At 40.6% G+C, this 19155-nt stretch overlaps 2 protein-coding genes across 4 annotated transcripts; one reads left to right on the top strand and one right to left on the bottom strand.

Annotated features, from left to right (window-relative positions):
* Nucleotides 1-29: 29 nt before the first annotated feature.
* LOC118110575 (ceramide synthase 5) lies at nucleotides 30-7936 on the bottom strand. The gene is made up of 10 exons (XM_035158465.2): nucleotides 7761-7936; nucleotides 5495-5597; nucleotides 5146-5276; nucleotides 4956-5013; nucleotides 3263-3313; nucleotides 3020-3112; nucleotides 2393-2521; nucleotides 1446-1552; nucleotides 813-969; nucleotides 30-438 (listed from the first exon to the last, which is right to left on the bottom strand). The coding sequence occupies exons 1-10, from the start codon at nucleotides 7934-7936 to the stop codon at nucleotides 295-297; spliced, it is 1149 nt and encodes a 382-aa protein (XP_035014356.1). The 3' UTR covers nucleotides 30-294.
* A 94-nt stretch (nucleotides 7937-8030) lies between these two features.
* On the top strand, nucleotides 8031-18238 carry slmapb (sarcolemma associated protein b). Of its 3 annotated transcripts, none has more exons than XM_035158462.2 (10): nucleotides 8031-8169; nucleotides 11510-11570; nucleotides 13590-13718; nucleotides 13817-13891; nucleotides 14002-14304; nucleotides 14718-14988; nucleotides 15140-15311; nucleotides 16727-16861; nucleotides 17289-17376; nucleotides 17758-18238. In XM_035158462.2, exons 2-9 carry the CDS (start codon nucleotides 11519-11521, stop codon nucleotides 17370-17372), a joined length of 1221 nt encoding a protein of 406 aa, XP_035014353.1. In that variant the 5' UTR covers nucleotides 8031-8169; nucleotides 11510-11518; the 3' UTR covers nucleotides 17373-17376; nucleotides 17758-18238. The 3 variants fall into 3 exon arrangements, with proteins under 3 accessions (XP_035014353.1, XP_035014352.1, XP_035014354.1); XM_035158461.2 differs by lacking the exon at nucleotides 8031-8169 and adding an exon at nucleotides 11038-11195; XM_035158463.2 differs by lacking the exons at nucleotides 8031-8169; nucleotides 17289-17376 and adding an exon at nucleotides 11038-11195.
* Nucleotides 18239-19155: the final 917 nt, after the last annotated feature.

The following is a 19155-nucleotide window of genomic DNA, read 5'->3' as shown; positions in this document are numbered from 1 at the left end:
TTGCTGCAGTTTCTAACTTTGAGAAAACACACACACAGCGAGGTGCAGACAGACCACACAGATTTCTCCGTCTGCCTCTGTCAGCACAAAGCAGGAGTAAACCTCACACAGTGTAAACCTGACACAGGGACACAGTGCCAAATCCGATCCCGCATATGGAGTCGCCCTGTATCCAGTCCTCTCCATTTGAAGAAAAAAAAAAAAAGAAGTTGGTCAAGTGAGGAGGGTGGGCCTCACCGGCACACAGAGCCTGAGTGAAAGCCACACTGGAAGTAAATATCCTCCTCCTGGTGCTCAGTGGTCATGAGTTTCTCCATTAAGGTTCCCAGTGTGACTGCGGCCCTTTATGTTCAGGGTCCCTGCAGGACTTTTACTGCAACTGGAATTAATCTCTTCTTCTGAGCTGCTGTCGATGTCACTGCGGTCGTCTTTTGACACCTGTAAAATAAAACGTGACCGTTTTACTGACATTCGGATTTGTGAGGAAAGTTACAATACAACTAAAATGTCTACGACCACAACTTTGAAAAATGACGATGTGAGATTGCAGATTTCCGGACTTTGCCTTTCATGCAGTTCTTGCCTGAAAATAGCTTTAGTGTGGTAGTGGGTATTTGCACTCAAAGTTTCAACCTGAGGATACTGCTAGATGAAACAGGTCACTACAGTTATTCATTCTCTCAGGACGATGATTTATTTGTCAATCCAGTTAAGTCAGGACCAAAGTAAAGGAGCCACTGACAGACCACAATGCCACCTTGTAGCCATCATGGCTAAACATGATCCTGCAAGGATAAGATTCCCAGACTAACCTTTCCCTTGAATATGGCTTTGATGGCAATACGAGCGATGAGGTAGAACCAGATGATGTGAAGAGCCTGCAGGACCAGCAGCAACCCGTTGAACAGCCACCAGGCCTGGTATGGCCCGCCGATCTCCCAGCTCTCAAACAGAACACTGTTAACAATCCTACAACAGACAAACAAACAAACAAACAAACAAACAAACAACAGTTACTAGAGCCTTCAATATATTATTATTATTATTATTATTATGGTTTAAAATACATCATCCCTCCCGTGGGACACTTTGATCTTCGTAGCAGAACTTTAATGAAGTTATATATAGTTTTAAATCTCTCAGCTTCTTTCTGTGCAAACTATTTCAGGATCTTAATATCACCTCAAGTAGTTTAAACTTGTGGATGGTATTTTTGTTTTATTTTATAAATGTAATATTCACTTCTTATGCAAAAAAACAGTCATTCTTTTGGTTGTAAATTTCAAGTAGTAGCCTTCAAAGGGCACCGGATAATGAGTGATCGATCTTTTTTATTTTGGGTTAATTCTTTTTGGGCTTGCACAGAATAATGGGAGTGGTAACAGGTTATGAAACTAACCAACTGTCACAAGGCCAGTTATTTGTTATGCTTGTGTGCGTCTCACCAGAAAGGATAGATGACAAGTCGAGTGATGAAGAAAACTATGCTGAACATCACAAACAGGCCATCACATAGCCTCTGGTACTTGGCATAGTTAGCCAGCTTGGCTGCCTTGGGAAACAAAGAAGGCTTTAATGAATCACACTGATAGAATATCAAACCAATATCTCCAAGTTGCAGTGAACAGTATTCGTATATATATACATTCACACTATATTTTCATTGCTGTTTGTTCATTGGTTGTTACTGACTTGGTGGAAGGGTGGGGTGTGGGCCAAAGAAAGAACCCATCAAGTTTTAGTGTTGATTCAATTAAGGGGGCGGATTCAGGATTTTCTTCTCTTTCTTTCACATTGCAAGATAGGGCGTCAGCTTGGCAGAGCCATGCTCTCTCTTAGTGCCCGTCTAGTTGTAGATGTGCTATCTTGTCAGACTGGTACCAGAAGTAGCTCACAACACAATTATATCATTTACATGCTCCCAACTGTATTCACCTACATTTTGTAAAACAACTCAGAACCCCCTCAAATCTGCTTCATGGAGCAATTAAAAGAAAAACTAGAATGGCACTCAGAGTGCATACCCGCGCCAACACTCCCTTTTATGAAACCAAATTTAAATGAACTGGATCTGAATTTCCAAAATAAAATAAACAATCATAGTTATAAGCCCCCTAAACTAAACATGCCTGATTTGTTTCATCAAGGGCCATGAATCATTCTCTGAGAAACCAAGGAAAATGTTGAGAAACGCCCTCATCTCTCTGTGATTAAGAACGAGGGAAGAAGAAAATCCTGAATCCGCGCCCTGATCCGCATCAAACTTGAACAGATTCTTCCTCGCGTCATGCCCCACCCCTCTGCAAAATGTAATGGCAATTGGTTGTGTAGGTTTTGTGTGATCCTGCTAACTAACTAAGAAACAGACAATATCCTTTACTGAGTGCTTTACCTCAAGGAAGATGTCGGATGCATCGTGCACACACATGACCAAAGTACCAGCTCTTAGCATGTTGTTGGCATAGGAGAAAGTGATGAGGATTATGGTGGCCATGTGGTGGACAAGCATGATCATGAAATCCTGTTGTCGATGAAGTGAAGGGGGATGACAGAAAGGAAAAAGGATGTTAAAGGGACCTATTCAGCCACTGGAAATGTGCAAACTCATAAAAACTCCTGCAGCTAAATGAGCAATGAGACGAAGCTGGTTGCAGAATCATCCTCACTCGTTGGTCTTTGTCTATCACAACTGAAATACATTGTGTCGATACTGGTACGACACACCGATGTTAAACCATGTGTAAGGAGTGTCGTATCTTTACGGCACTGCAGCATTTCATTGTCTAACCTGTTCTGTCAGAGCACATGATCACGGCTCTATTCTCATGCACAAAGCTGGGAGCAGAAACTAGTTTGACAGTTTGTAAACACGCTGTCAAAGAAATTTAAAAAAAGGGGAAGTGAAACAAAGTTAACAAGAAAAACTAGTGAAACCGCTCTGAAAGGAGGTGCATCAAGTATTCAGCCGAGCTCCTGTGAGGCAGCACAATAGAGTTGTGTTTAGCCGATGATGCCTCACCTTGCGTTTTATGTCTGTGAACTGGGAAAACATCAGCGACCAATAGAAAGCCAGCTCAGCTACATAGTGGGTGTACTGTCCAGGGCTCAGCGCCTACAGGGGGGAGCGAAAAAAAGGAGAAAAAAACGCTTAAACAAATATTTATTTGTGCTGATCTGCAAACATTATGGCGTTGAACTGGTTGGTGATAGTATAGACAGCTGATTATAATGATTGTTGAGTTGATTAAAAAAAGAAACAAACCTGCAAAGGAAACTTGTGCCAGCATATTCTGGTATCCCACATCCACGGCGACTGGGGAAAAAAAAACAGATAAATATGTGGGATTTAAGGACAAGTTTTATATATATATATATATATATATATATATATATATATATATAATTCCTTAATTTCATTCTGGCTCTACAGAACTGTATTCCAGATGTCCTTCCTGTGTAAGTGATGACAGTCTTGTTTTTTTGTTAAAATGTTTTTCTGTTTATCTGGATGTACTGACAGCCTTCAGCAGTCTGAGTTAACAGTTTTTTTTAAGCAAAAAATTCCCTCTATGTTACAATCCCTCAATGAAACTCAACATGATAAACAGACAGTATTGACCAACTTAAAAACAAACAACTTTGTCTGCTGAAAGCTTGTTTTTGCTTGAGCTAAAGTTTTTGCACAGAAAGAGGACTTTGGATTTTCACTTTCAAAGGCCAAAAATGTTTACCTGAAATTTTTAAATCAGGAAAAGAAAAGGCAAACTAATGTGTTTCCATCCACCACTGTTATCTTACTGTGGAAAACTGGCAAGAAAACCGGTTTTAAAAAACGCGCTTGTTTGTTTGTTTTATCTATCAATGTAACAGATTCCTCTTTGCTCCACACATATCGGATGTTTTCATCTGCAGCTGCTTTTCACCTGCTCGGTAGAAGCTTGAGTTCAAAATACGTTGCTTGCAAGTCACGATTTTTTTACTAATGCTGGTTCCACTGCACTTTGTTGCATTTTGGTGTAAGTCAATACTTCCACTTCAGCTACAGGTACAAATGTTTTCATGAGATTTGAGATTTGTTTGCCTCTGTGCCTGTGACCGCCAGTAGCCTGAGGCTTTTATGTTTTGGGGTTGTTGGTCCTTCCCATTCTTATGAACATGATATCTCTAGAACGCCTTGAGGGAATTTCTTCAAATTTGGTACAAACATTCACTTGGACTCAATGATGACCTGATCATTATTTGATTGTCAAAGGTTCTCGATGACCTCGTGTTCTTGTGAACGTGATCTATCTGGAGCACCTATAGTAAATTTTGTTTCATCTAGTACAAACATTCACTTGGACTCAAGGAAGAAGTCATTAGAATGTGGAGGTCAGAGGTCAACGTCACTGTGACCTTTCAAACCCATTTGTTGCCGCGTGAGAGCATTATCTTAAGAACGCCTCATGAGAAGCCTGTCAAATTTGGCACAAATACTCACTTAGACTCATGGAACATGATATCTCAAGTTTGCCTTGAAAGAACTTCTTCAACCTTTGACCAGTTGTCCCCTGAATTTAAAGATTAACAGATAAGATTTCCATGGTCAAAAGTCACCATGACCTTAAAGGTATGTAGACGGAAACTGCACTGGTTGGCTGAGGTATACAACCGCAAGGAGGTCAGTCACTTTTCCCTGAGATCAATACCCCAATTTAAAAAATGCACATAAATGCAGGTGGATGGAAACAATAACTGTAGGTGCTTTAGAAAGCCATCTATTGATGACAATTATAAACTGGAGGAAAAAAACTACTAATACATATGGACACCTGATAATTGTTTTAGAACTGACTTTGTGAAGCTCTCCTTCAAGCCTGTCTCACATACAGTGTGCTTAGTACATGTCCAACTTTCAATATAATGTCATATGGTACAAAAAAAACAACAACATAATATGCAAATTCTCAACTCACCACCCACAAATGACGAATGGAATAGATAAAAATCCCCAAGTAAAATGTAAATCTCCACCTGTCATTAAAGAAAAGAGACGAACTGGTTAAACAGACCAGTTACATATTAACCTTTCGTAAATAGTTTGTTCACTCATAAACTCGATTCGTACGACTCAGCAGATTAGTGGGAACCTTTGGAAGAACCTACATGCTCTCACAGAACTTTGTCTGCGTACTGGGCCTGTCCTGGTTCCGGCGGATGCGAAACCATCGCTGTATTTTTCGTACATCCCAGTCCAGCTGCTTGGACAGACCCTCCAGTTGCCTTGTGTCTGGACTCTAAGGGGGACAACACATGAAAATTACAAATGACTTGCTTTCCGGAGCCTCTACTTGTAAAACCACAATAGCAGTAGATATTCCTGTCTCACAACTAAGAGGTATTTACTGAACACGTCATTATGCCTGTGGTGGTGTGCTCCTAAGCAGTAACACCGGTGTTGCAGTGTGCAGAGGAACATTTAATGGACTACAGGACAAACGTGGGCCTTATGTACCGTTTTGGACAGATACAGCCTCTCCAGGGCAGCGTTGGGCAGAGCTTGCCGAGGCACTCCCGCCTGAATCTGAAGTATGTGGGCACAGGGCTTGGCCACCAGCCTGTATACACACAGACAGAGGCAAAAAAAAAGGAAAGGGAGAAAAGAGAGAGAGGGTGGGGGCAGGGAGGGGACAGAGACATTTGGGGAAGGAGAGAGTCAGAGAGAGAAGTTTAATACTTTCAGAAACAGATGGACGACAAAACAAGATTTGCCAACAGACATGATGCGTTGAGCTTTTGCAGTTGGCCTACAAAGTTATGTTTGACGTGTGTGTAAGTATATCTGTGAGTGTGTGTGTCTTAATGGGAGGGAAAGCGAGCATAATAGAGGCTACAGCCGGGACACAGGCCAGGGCTAGAAAGCTGGAATCCTGGGGAATGTAGCACCTAGACTAAACAGCATGATGACCTGTCATGTGAGCGTATGGGAGACGGAGATGGGAGTTCTGCCTCCAACTAAAATAGTGATGTGTGTCACAAGATCATCTGGTTGAGTTACCCGGTGTTCAAGCTCCAACTCGGAGCCATTTATTACATCTCAATCTAACAACCCCCCACTTATCTGGAGGAGCTTCCACAACATGGAAACACGCTGAATGAATAGAGGCACACACTGCGCTCTTGGCCTGCCCCGGCAGTGGTGATTTTCCTGCTGAAATGAAGCTGCTCTTTACACGACTGGTGTTGGCTCAGTTGCCGTTGCAGCACAGACCGGTTTTTTTAAACTCCATAAAATAACACAAGGAATTTTGACTGTGCAATTATTATATGTCACTTCTGTCTTTTCCTCTTTAGCTATTTATAAAAAAACTAATTGCTGACGAAGGTAAACACGCGCCATAAGCCAGAGGGGTCATTTTCATATCATCACCTCGCAGGAATGAGAACAGTGTTAAATAAGAGGCTGAGATAAAACCAGGAATGATCTAAGAATTATTTTCTCATCTTAAAAGAGACCGAAACAGGTTATACGAGGAGACAAAAGCTGAAATATCCACAACAATTTGTTTAAAAGGGATTTTTGCCTTTTTTCATTTCAACTATATTTGTCAAAAATAGCAAACTGAAGGATTTTAGATGAAGATGCCAAACAAGACCACGGAGATATTGTTCTTTCTGGTGTCCCTATAGTTTTACAATTTAAAGTATATATCCTCATATAGATATGATTACCTGCGATGAATAACAGTCATATTTTTTTGTAGTGCTTTTTTCTTTATGATCAACAGTTTCCACTAGAGCCTGAACCTCTCACCTGTGCTCTCACACAGAGCTTGTTCTTCATGTGTTGATTTAAATGACATTATATAACCTCATATAGAAATCATTAACTGCACTTAAGAACCTTTGACTTGTTATCCTTTGAGTTTTGTTATATTCAACAGTTTCCCAAAGAGACTGAACCTCTCACTTGTGCTCTCACACAGTTTGTTCTTTCTAGCATCCAGATAGTTTTAAATTTGATTGATCTATCAAAGATTGTGTTTATTAAAACTACGACACTACATATGCTCACACAGAAACCTGCAAGGGTCAACATTAGAGCTGTTATCTTCAGATAAGATAAGATCATTTTATTGTCACTGCACCGGTACAGTGGAATTCTGTTCTAAAGCCATCATGTAGATGCCCATTAGAATAGAATAAAACAATAAAACAAAAGATAAAACACTAGATATTATATTATTAAACACTATATTCATATTGTTATAGGGGTTTTTCTTTTTTCCTGTGTGATCAACATTGTCCACGAGCCTGAACCTCTCACCTGTGCTCTCTCACACACGCAGTTTGTTGACTCTAGTGTCCAGATAGTATTAAATTTGACTGATCTATCAAAGATCGAGTGTTTATTTAAACTGTGACAGTATAAATCCTCATATAGAACTGATTAGCTGCAATTAATAACCTTCCTGTATGATCAACATTTTTCCCATAGAGCCTGAACCTCTCACCTGTGCTCTCACGCACAGTTGTTTGAAGCGTCCAGGTAGTTTTCAAATGTGACCGATCTATCAAAGATCGTGTTTATAAAAACTATATCACTGTTTCTCCTCATGAAGGAACCAGCTGGGGTCAACTTCAGAGCCGCTGTGTCCATGTTGTTGTAGCGTCTTTTCTCTTTCTCCTTTATGATCAACAGATGCAACACGAGCTCTGCATACAGACGGCGGACATGCGAGAAGAAAACTTCGGTGACATTTCTCCCGGCGGTGTTTTACCTCTCGAACAGCAGCCTCAGGAGAAACACCCCGGCAGACAGAGGCAGGGCGTACAGGACGTCTCCCGCCCGGGGATACTCCTCACCAGGTGGGGGATGTTCCAGGTCCGCCCATGTAACATTTTCGGGAAGCCAGAATCTATCGCTCCAAAACCAGGCCGAGAAAGAGGAAGTCATCGGGGGAACAGAAGAGCACCCGGCGGCAGCAGCAGAAGCGTGTGAAAAAAACCCAATAAACACACAACCAGCGGGGTAACGCAAAGCGGACAGATTTAACTGTCGCACATCTGCTGCGTGGACTTCACTGAGATTAAACTTTGGCAGCGGCGTCCCCACCTCCTCGCTGCGACACGACAGGAACCGAGCATCGCCTCTGGTGAACTAAACTGGCCGGACCACTCGCTTCCGACGTAAGACTGAAACGGCGACACCCACCGCACTGATTAGGCAACTTTCAATGAAGTTTTTCCACTCGAGCCTCCCACACGCAGGCGGCTGCTGCCTCCCACAGACACGCTGCAGTCCACGGGGGTTTGTGCGGCGGGTACACGGCACCTTGAGGAAGTGGAGCTAACTCACAGGCAGCTAACTTCAGCTAACTAGACAGCCACACCTCTCATTCACAATTAGCCAGGGCTAGTTAGCCGCTACAGCCAATTAACCGCTGTAACTCTTAACACTTGAAACTCACCACTAAATGCACCTTAACGTTATGTCAGGTAACAGTTAACTATTGTCAGTTTGCTATAAATAACCAAACTCACTAAAAACACTTCTCCTATAAGCTAACTTTAGCTAACATGACAATTACGCTTCCAATTCACAGTTAGCCTGGGCTAGTTACCCTAATAGCCAATTAACGCTAGCGCAAACTCATTTCAAAGTTGTTTGGTGGTTATTTGCAGCGCACAGAAGACTTTTTCTAAAGGTTAAATCACACTTAGCTCTGAAACTCACCATTAAAGGCATCTAACGTGATTTCAGGTAACAAACCATGTGAGCTTGCCATAAATAACCAAATTCAATAAAAACACTTCTCTAATAAGCTAACTAGCTAACTTAAGCAATCTAATACTAGTTGTGGTGGACTGTACAAGATGTAAAGTCAAGTAGTCTGGTTTTACTCAGGGTTATGTCTGAATGTGGGGCTGGAATAATGTGTTTTACAAGAAACTATTCATTCCATTCGAAATGGCCATCCTTACCTAACAAACAGACACATGTATTTGTTCTTTAATAGTCCTTCTCAACTGTCTGTACCATGTGGTTTTTATTTGTTTTAAATATGAGTTGTGTATGTTGAGCCCTTTTGAAGAAGACAAACCTTTGGAGCAAAAAAAGCCTTTCAAATAAGCCTTTCTTCAAATATGTATTTGCAATTTCTGCAATTAACCCTATTTTTCATTCAGGTTTCGATTGACCAAAATGATCATAACGTTAAACAAATTCTGCTAAAACATAAAAGAGGTTGATTATAACCTTTGTGAAGGGAGGATCTATAGCATGTTGCATTAGATTGCATTTGTTTTCATGTAGATCTTTGCTGAATTCAAGTCAACCGAAGTTTGTTTTAAACCCACCGATATTAAATAGGTTTGCACTTTTTAGAGAAGACCTGTGAATAATCTTAGTCACCTTAACTGCTGCTGGGTTTTTAAAATATTACGATAACCTTCATTGTGGGGCTTTATGAAGATGGTATTTTTTTCAGAAAAAAGAGTAGAGGGTTTATTATTGCCTGAAAATGTCAATGATTTGCAACTCAACATCTTGAACCTTTGCTCCATTACTAACTTGCCCAACTAAGGTTAAAGTCTCAGGCTTCAGAAGTCTATAGGAGCCACACAGCAAAATCCAGACTCATTACAATATGTTCCTGCATGTTAAATTTCACACTTTTAGTCCTGAGGTAACCTCTTTTTTTTGTTTGTTTTTTTGCCCCAAATTAACAATGGCAATTTCGAATAATTGGATATTCCCTGAGATAGTTGTTCAACCATAGAAGTCATTGGCTGTTTCACCAGAACATGCATCACAATGATTTGTATTTGTGCACTCGCCTGTTCCTTCTCTAAAAAATCATAAACTTAACATCAGAGTAGAGCAAGAAAAGTTAGCATAAGAAAAGGCTTGTGTGGCATTAGACTGTGAGATCTGTTTTGTGAGAGTTGGCAGCCCCCTGAGGAAACTTCATATCTTGTCATTGGAAGGTTATGTGTTAGCATCTCAACCTATCTACCTCTACGTTATATTATAAATACTTATTTAATATTAAATATAAATGTTATTAATATTATTTGAGTCATGGGAACGTATTCATACCAAACTCTTGTGATCAGGGCTTGCATTTTGCATCGCTCTGGTGGCTGCATTTACAATATTTAAATTTAAAAGTCTGATTTTAAAAGTCTGATCTACTGAATATATTTGAAGTTCCCCCTGCAGGGGCACTGTTCATCTCTTACTTGGCATTAGCCCTAGAAATACAGCATTGGTTGGGCTATTGAGACATTTTAATATCACTTTGACATGATATTAGAGTTGCAAGGAAGAGGCAATTGATTTATTACTATTTTCTGATTGCTAACCCATCTTTATTCACTTTACAGATCTAATGATTAATTGAGGAAATAATCAGCAGAGTAATTGTAAAGGAAAATAATCCTTTTGTTTCAGTCCTAAAAGCTTTTCAGTACAAGCCCCTTTTTTCATTATCTTGATTTTTATCCCAGCCTTAGAATCATTTCAGAGCATGTTGAAGCTGGTATTTTATAGTCCTTTATAAATTAGCCTAACATTACATATCCTGTATTAGTTACATAATTCCCCTCTTCAGAATGACACGTGGATTTAACCCTGAAGGCAATACTTAATGAATTTAAAGTGAGAATAGAGGGACCTAGAGGGCAAAACAAAAGAGGAGGTGGACGCAGTACACATGACGCACACTCTCACACCAGCAGTCCCTCGTCTGTTTCATCATCCTGTCGGTTTTTACATCAGTACCAAGTGGCCAGAGAGCAGCTCCCTGAACAAAACCTCTCTGTGTCAGTATGCAGCTGCAGCTTCCGAGATGCCCTATTCGGATACATGACCTAGTGTTTAGGGGCTGGGGACTTCAGCCACAAACTAAGGGGGGGTTTGTTTTTGAGGATATTCATCTGATTTACTTTTAGTGTAGCATTTGAGCCCCACTCCAAATATTTGTCCATTCACTTCAACCAGCTCTTTGTCCTTACTGGCTTCAGGCCAACTATAGCAGGGGAGGTCTTGTACACAGTGCTTGTCATCCCCTCTGTGCCCACCCCCCTCCCTTCATTGCTTGGACTGCTCCATTTCGCATCTGAAAAAATCAGATAGTTGGTGAAGTGTTCTTCATGTCAGGGACTGCTGTAGCCTCAGCACACAGAATACTGTAGCTCCTGGATCACTTAAGGTAATATCTTATGCTAAGTTTGATTCTTGTTGTGTATCAGCACATTTTCTGTGACCTTGTCCTCAAAAAGACATTTCTCAACAGCCATGCAGATGCCTCTTTCTGAAGTACTTGTGATGTCTTCGTGGATGATCATGCAGTTTTGTGTTCATCTTAACAAAACAAAATTTAAACAAATCTTTAACCATAAAAGCAGCAATAATGGTTTTAATTGGTATAGTTATGATAATAATCTATATATTTTTTTAAAACATCTAAAATGTGTTTTTAGATATATATGAATGTGTATCTATTCACAATACTTTTTCTTACAGAGCAAACAAATGGACGACAAAGAGTTCAGTGATCCCCTAAATAACGTATCACTAATTAAAGGTAAACCAGTTTTTTGTTTTTTCTCTCTAAAATGGACAGCAATTATTGTTATAAAGTTAAAACTTGGTAATGTTTGGTGTTGTTTTGCTCTTCAAATCAAATATCTCTTCCCTGACACAGCATATCTTTCTATCAGACAAGATGAGGGTTTAAAAAAAAGCATGAGTCACAGTTAAAATTTGTGTCTGGACCATCAGGGACAGTTGGTATGCTTTAGAGCGTACAGTGCTGTGGATGGCCTTGTTTTAGAGGCTGATTTCTCCAGTGTCAACAGCTACTCAGAAGATGGAGTCTCTTTGCACAGAGGGCACATCCTCTGACTAATATGTCTCCTGCTCTGACATTTAGGGAGACGGACTAAAATAAAATCCAGGGGGTAATGGAGGAATGGGTGCAACACGGAGAACATAAAAAATCAACCGTGTGAGACCATATCTGCAAGCATGTTACTGAACGAATACATTTTGCATGATAGATGCATTTGTAATGCTACACTGCACAGCTTATAGGAGGCACAAAGCGAACTGTCCTCGCAACAACAATAGCTCAGTCATTTCAGTATAATGCGATGTTTTTCTGTTTCGGTCACATACAGCACATGTTGTGGCTGTAAATATCACCTTCTGGCAGTTAGGATTAACCGTTTTATAGATTCACTGAATACTGGAGGCTTTCAGTGGTCGAGCGGCACTAACCCTCTGATTCGGTGAAAGAATGCTGTCACATTCATTGGGGAGGAAACCGGCAGCGGGGAAAGATAGACCATGATGGCTGTAGCCTTCAGCGCTTGAGCTAAAAAAAGACTTTCCCCTAGAATTTTTTTCTGTCATCACTTGAGGCAGTGTGATGCTGCTCAATATCCCCCAACCAGTCAGAGAGGTATTTTTACCCCAAGTCTAATCCCATTATTACTTTGTCAGATGTCATCCTCTGATCCGTAGACATAATGGCTATAATTACTAATGTTACTAAAGATAACACGTTGGGTGCCCTCGACGGAGTTACTCTTTCTCCCTTGTGCTGTCTTCAGAGGACTTTCATCTTTCACACAAACTGGACTCAAACAGTTGAACTTACTGGGAGCCCACTCGCATTCTGACTCTCACTCATACATATGCATGCAAGAAGGGACACACAGACCTCATACACACACATGCCGGATACAACACTGCCCGCCCATCCTTTGTCTGGCACACAGCAGGGTGGTCATGTGCTCGAGTCAGAGGGTGCCACCAGTCTCCATCAGTCACTTCATACCCATACATTTTAAGGGTTATTTATCAAAGCCATCTGGTGGCACTACAATGCAACACGTGAGTGCTGAGACAATGCAATCACAGTTGTCAGAACAAATGCAGAAATTCTCAGCAGCCTCAGTACACTCATGTGTCCTTTTATGGTGCACATGCTTGACCTGTCCCGACACTCGTTTTCGCCCCTGCCAAATGCTCGGTATGAGATGAGGTCATCTCTTTTCCGAGCCACGGCAGATTAGGGGATCAATCTACTGGGCATTCGCAAAGCCCAAGTATTTGTGGAGTTTGTTTCTTCCTCTAGGAAACACAACAAACCCCTGGCAGTCTTGGCCAGTCCATTCCCTTTGTGTATTGTTTGCAGCAACATACTGCTGAAAGGCAATGTAGACGTGCCAGAGACTCATGTCGCTAGGTTAACTGACAAAATAGCTGGGATAGAAAATGCAGATAATATAGTTGTGTCTATTCCTGGGTCGGCAATTAGTTTATGTAATAGGCCCATTTTAATATCTTGGGAAATCATCTAGTATGCCAGCCGTGATGAAAAGAATTGGGACTGAGGCAGAATGAACATGGAGAAACGTTTAGTTGTTTTATTGTTGTTTTGCCATATAACCTGATGTATAAGTATAGTTTAAACTTTACTTTCTAATATTTCTGTATGTGCTCCAGTGCAGGAAAATATGAAGCCTTGCTCTTACAGCTACTCTCATGTTAGCAGAATCGATCTTGTTGTATTTTTTGTTCTCCTTCTCTTTCTCAGATGACTTGACCAGGTCCAACATGGGATCCTCTGGTGACTCAGAAAAAATGATCAAGCATTTAAATGATGATCTTCGAGATTCTCAGGAGCTTGCTAACACTGAGAGACACAAATGCATGGAACTAAAAGGTAACATTATAAATATTTGATGCTAAATATACCCTGTTAACACACATACACCTAGCAACCCATCAAATGCATGAAAGTAATGCAGTTATATTTTGCAGGTATCTTGGATGGAGAGAGAAAAGAAAATAAACAACAAGCTGATGAGTCTGCAAAACAGATAAAACATCTTCAAGGTATTTTATCTGCTTGTAGTTTTATCTTTGGTGGCTAAATTGGGCTATTATCTTGTCCACATGAAAACGTCAACACTACTAATTTAACTACTGTCCCTGGTACGGAACAGGCCAGCTGCGCCAGCTCCAGGATGAAATGGGCGTTCTCAAGGGGCAGATGGATGTTTCCTCCAGCTCACGTGATGAGCTAAAAAGTGCACGTGATGAGGTGAAGTCCCTGAAACGTGCCCTGGAGTCAGCCACTGCTGAGAGGGACCGTGACGTCACTGCTATCCAGACTAACCTGGCAACCGCCTCGAAGGATCTGGACAAGTGGCGTCAGACTGCCAGCAAATATGAGCATGAGATTGAAAACCTGCAGCGTGACCTTCAGCAGCAGAGCAAGCAGTGGCAGAAAACTGCAGAGATACAAGGTACTACTCCATGGTGCAAATACACATATTTATACTATTGTATGACTCACACAATAATTGTTATTATGATGTTATTTAATTTAGTCATACATAAATGAAAGATACTATTGAGGTTTTTCTAAATATTAAAAAATGTTATAACATGGTAGTTGTAAATGAGATTAGACTGTGGGGTTGTAGCTGTTTTCAAATTATAAACTTAAGTTTGTTACATGAAATCTTGACACTTTGTACTCGAGATGTGCTCAAAGGGCACATGATTTAAAATGTCTGTTTTGTTTCAAGTTTGAAGAGACTTACCTTCAAGCTCATATGCACTAGCCTGTTCAAGATAATTTATCTTTATGTTAATTAACAAAAGAGCATCTGCTCAAAGAATGCACCATTACATAACCCCCCTTTTTTTTCCACAGCCAGTGAGCTGCAGTCCATGCAGGTGGAGTGTAATGGGCTTCAGAAGGAATGCTCTGTCCTGCGATCAGAGAAACAGGACATGGTGAATAAGCACCAGAAGGAGAAGATTAGTCTGCAAAATGAATGTGCTTCCCTCAGGGCTGAGAAGGAGGAACTCTCCAAGTCCAGCCTGAAAGAGAAGACCAACCTGCAGAGTGACTGTGCAGTACTGCGCTCTGAGAAAGAGGCAGTGCTGCATAAACAGCAGCAGCTGGAGAAGGACCTTGCCAGGTCAGTGAGCAGTATAACCACAAATTCAGCTGCACCCTCCACATTTGTGTCTCATTTGCTTAACTCTGCTCCTTTGCTATACAGTATACCAAACACTTTGCTGTTTGTCATCCTCCACCTATTGAACTCGGTGTTGTTTTGTTTCTCACAGTTCCCGTGCTCAGAATGCTGAACTGAGCAACAACCTCAAAGCCCTAGAGAGATCCCAGCAGGAGTTGGAGAAGAGGCTGGCAGCCCTGCAGCTCCAGCACCAGCAGGATAGCACCAAGTGGCAAACCCAACTGGATGAGGCAGACAGTAGCAACAAGGCTCTGCAGAGAGAGGTATGCTCTCAAAATAAAAAGACATCCACCTGAGTGAGCATCTCACACTGGTTAGGCTGTGTGAGATTATTTCAGCCTCGAACCTGACCCTTACTGTTGTCGCTGTCCGTGCCTGGATGCCTTTCAGTTTCATATTTCAATCCTGCCACTGACTGGAGACAGAATGACTCACACTTCACCTGCACTATCACACATACATGAAGCCCCAAGGGATGTTTTAGGCCTTGAGTCTTATTTTATTCCATTTAAACATGCAAGCACATGATTGTGTATAGATCTGTGAGTTAGGTCAAAACAATCCTGAGCACACAGTAGCAGTGTGGCAGCTTATACACTGCCAGAGGACTGCAGCTTCTGCTGACCATGCTTCTTTACACAGTAAAGCTACCGATGTTGACAAGGTGTTAAAGTATTTATGAAACTTCCCACATGCACTCTCAGTTACGGGGTGTAAGGTTTTCGTTTTGAGAGCCAATAAAGTTGGACTCTACCGACACGGAACCATAAAATGAAGTTAAATTGTGTACTTTTTTGTTTACAATTTCAGTTTCTGATTCACTATAGTAAAAATACAAACAAGCTGTTACAGTAATTTAATGTTTTTTCTTTGAACTTTGCCCCAAGATTAAATGTTAAAAATATTTTTTTGAAATTTTTTTTTTTGTATAGGTGTTGAATCACTGCTGAATCTGCTCAGCCAGAACAAATTATACCATATCATACCTTTGCTCAAAAGCCTTGAAGTAGTATCAAACAGGCCCATGTGAAATCCAAAGCATTTTGGACCCTTTAAGACTTTCTACTTAAAGTCCATCTAGGCCACTGGCTACTACTTTAGTGCAGAGCCTCAATGTTGCTCTAGTAATTTATTTACCTGTATACATTAATGAATATTCTAGTTAAGCTGACACCAGTTTCAGTGTCTCAGTATTCTCAACGTTAGTTCCAAATGGAAGGCATTTCAGGCTTTAGGGTATGTTGCTCTACGCTTGCATGACTACAAGAAAGACAGGAGATCTCTGTAGTAGCGTTTAATCCTGACATTTTGTTCTCTTTTTTTACTGACCATGAAATTCTGTTGTTTACACTTGGAGACATTATTATTTCTCTAATTAGACAAGCCTTCTTTCATATGCCTAAAAGTGATTCTAATTATGTGTCACTGGGTATTTTGGGCCAGTTAGGGCTGATTTCCTATATTGAAACAACTGATAAATACAGTTTCTCTCTGTGACTGTCACTGATGTAGTTACCCAGACCAGAGTTCTTCTGCTGGTTATATTGCTAGAATAAGGCTAGTATAAAATAAAGTGATTTACTGTTGTTTTTTTGGTAAAACTTTTTTAGTTTTTAGCTTTACTAAAACTCTACTACGACTATAATTAGTAATACTTTTGGTGATTTTCTTTGTACAGTACGAGGAGACTAAAACTGAGCTGTCGGACCTGACGGAAAAATATGAGAAGACTGAGCAGGAGACTCAGTCGCTTGCAGATGAACTTGAGTCGTGCAAAGCCAACATGAAGGAGCTCCAGGAGAAAGGATCAAAGGTGAGTGATTATCTAACACTCAACAGAAAGGAGAAGGCCATCTTTTTCTCATAAAAAAAAAAAGAACACATTATTTTTTGACAAAAAACACATGAGTTGTACAAAGGGTAGAAATATGTGAGCTTTTGTAGTCGTATTGGTTTTGGGAGCATGAGCTTTGTTTCTAATTTAGCAACCACAGTAAACTAAACGTGTTCTATTTGTTAAAATGTCTTCAGGTTTATTAGATTCACAATATGTTGTTTTAACCTCAGTACACCTGCTCCCTTCTACTCATTCACTGTCGATGACTGCTTTTAGACATTGAGAGTTGTATAAACACCACAGACACAGACTACTGACTGAGGGTTTATTAATAAAGCTACAACGCCCAACTAAAGTATGTCCCATTGCAGTTGATTACTATAATATCCCTTCCCTTCTGTAGACATCCCTATTGCTGCCTGCACAAGCCATAGTCATCGGCCTTTTCCTGGCTTTGCTGTATTGGTGCTTCGGTGCATTGTGGTAGTAAGGTACACTCCTGTCAAGTCGGCCTACATCTTTCATTCTCATCAGTGTCTTTTAGCTCATTGCATGAATTAATCAGGTTTTCCTTGTTTCCCAGAATGCCTTCCTCTGGGGAAATTAATGTCTCAGAAATCTAACCTCTCTGATCATACAGTTCCAACATCTGACATCTGTTTGTCTTGTCTGGATGTCTTAACGCTTAACAACTGTTTCTCTCTTGAATGGGCTTATCTTTATCTGAAAGAGCCGTTTTTTAACTCACGTCCTCTGTGCACTGCATTGATCTCAATTGCAAGCTCCCTCTGTCAAAGCTTTGGCAATCCTCGGGTGGGCGGTTTCATGTGGTGAGGCTCATGTTTCCATTTCTTTGTCACCGCTTGTTTCAGAAAGCGTGGATGATCTGGGGGCCGGCGGTCGCTGTGGCTCTAACGGCAGTGACTGCTGCTGCACTCTTCAGAACCTGAGGGCCACTCGCTCAAGCACACACACAAGTGAATCCATGTTTGTCATCAACTTTTGTCTGCACTAAAACTGAAAAACTTGCCCCCTCATCATATCTGCACTATTAATTAGGAGGGCTCCTACTTAACACTGTTTGATTATTAAGATGCTCTATTTTAGATTGCAGAGACGTTAATAAAAGAATGTGAGTTTTCGTGGAAATGAATACCTTCGCTTGTATGTTTGTTATGTGAAGAAACAGTTTTGGCTACTATTTTGACTTATAGGATTATCCTTTAATGAATGTAAAGAGACTCTACACAATTAATTAATTCTGAATATATATGATGGTATTTTTGGAGTTTAAACCTCACTAAATGTAACACATCTCTGTAATTGTCAGAATAATAAATATGATCACAATAACGCAGCCCCTAATTGAGTGCATGATGACTGCCCTAGTTACTGTACATAAGAATATTTAATTGGATGGTTGTGGTGCACACTGTATGTGAATATAGATTTATTTTTATTATTATCATAAGATTGGTCTGATAGGTATATATTTAACCATTATGAGAGGACTGGAGAAGCAAGGAATTCATATTAACTTCCTTCATGGAGTCAGTTCAGGACTGCAAATATCCATCTTTATTTTAAATACATGATGATACTTCCTTTACTTAAGACACCTTTATGTGGTTCTGCACCATTTGTCAGCATGATGCTTCAGACATTTAATGAATTGAGCAACTAAGTAGCGTGATGAGAATTGTAGGATATAAGGGACTAATAGGGACGATATCTTTTCCTCTGCTGCTTCAATTTCGACAGTCCTGTTTTAGAAATCTGTCTCTTTTGAGACCTCAACTCTATGTAAGTGCTACAGTAAATGAATGGAGTATCTCTGTAAGTGAGTGGAGGTGTGACATATAGTATCACACAAGCACAGCTTGATCCTCTAATTTAATGTGACTGCTGTGGTGGCCTTTAACTCTACTGGAAGATTACAGGGTTAAGCAGTGAGAGCAGTTCCACCCTCTAAGTGGGCCGACCACCACACTGATAGTAAATCTCTGGAGGACGATGCAGTCTATTTCCCAACAGGATGAGATGTCTGTTGCAAAATTTACAATTGTGCAATATCCTCAAGGTCATAGCTTTAGAAGAAATTGCTGTGTCTCTGGATGAGCAGTCATCACCTGATCCACATTTGTGTGTTGCTTTATTGGCTCGATCACTTCTGCTTTGCTGTCTGTGCTGTGTCATCGTACCCACCATCATGACAGAGACCAAAGTAACTTGAGATCCTTGATCATACAACCCAGGGGATACACGGTGTG

Source organism: Hippoglossus stenolepis, chromosome 6, assembly GCF_022539355.2.
Source record: "Hippoglossus stenolepis isolate QCI-W04-F060 chromosome 6, HSTE1.2, whole genome shotgun sequence".
NCBI lineage: Eukaryota > Metazoa > Chordata > Actinopteri > Pleuronectiformes > Pleuronectidae > Hippoglossus > Hippoglossus stenolepis.
The sequence above is the reverse complement of the archived record's forward strand: the minus strand, read 5'-3'. Positions and strand labels throughout refer to the sequence as shown.

What these genes read in the sequence shown, in the direction of transcription:
- LOC118110575 (XM_035158465.2), bottom strand. Translation starts at nt 7,936, where the DNA reads ATGACTTCCTCTTTCTCGGCCTGGTTTTGGAGCGATAGATTCTGGCTT. An exon ending in GGCACAAGTTTCCTTTGCAG is followed by an intron (nt 3,113 to 3,262) that starts GTTTGTTTCTTT and finishes TCCCCCCTGTAG; the next exon opens with GCGCTGAGCCCTGGACAGTA. An exon ending in AAGCCATATTCAAGGGAAAG is followed by an intron (nt 439 to 812) that starts GTTAGTCTGGGA and finishes TTTATTTTACAG; the next exon opens with GTGTCAAAAGACGACCGCAG.
- slmapb (XM_035158462.2), top strand. Translation starts at nt 11,519, where the DNA reads ATGGACGACAAAGAGTTCAGTGATCCCCTAAATAACGTATCACTAATT. An exon ending in ACAGATAAAACATCTTCAAG is followed by an intron (nt 13,892 to 14,001) that starts GTATTTTATCTG and finishes GGTACGGAACAG; the next exon opens with GCCAGCTGCGCCAGCTCCAG. An exon ending in GAAAACTGCAGAGATACAAG is followed by an intron (nt 14,305 to 14,717) that starts GTACTACTCCAT and finishes TTTTTTCCACAG; the next exon opens with CCAGTGAGCTGCAGTCCATG.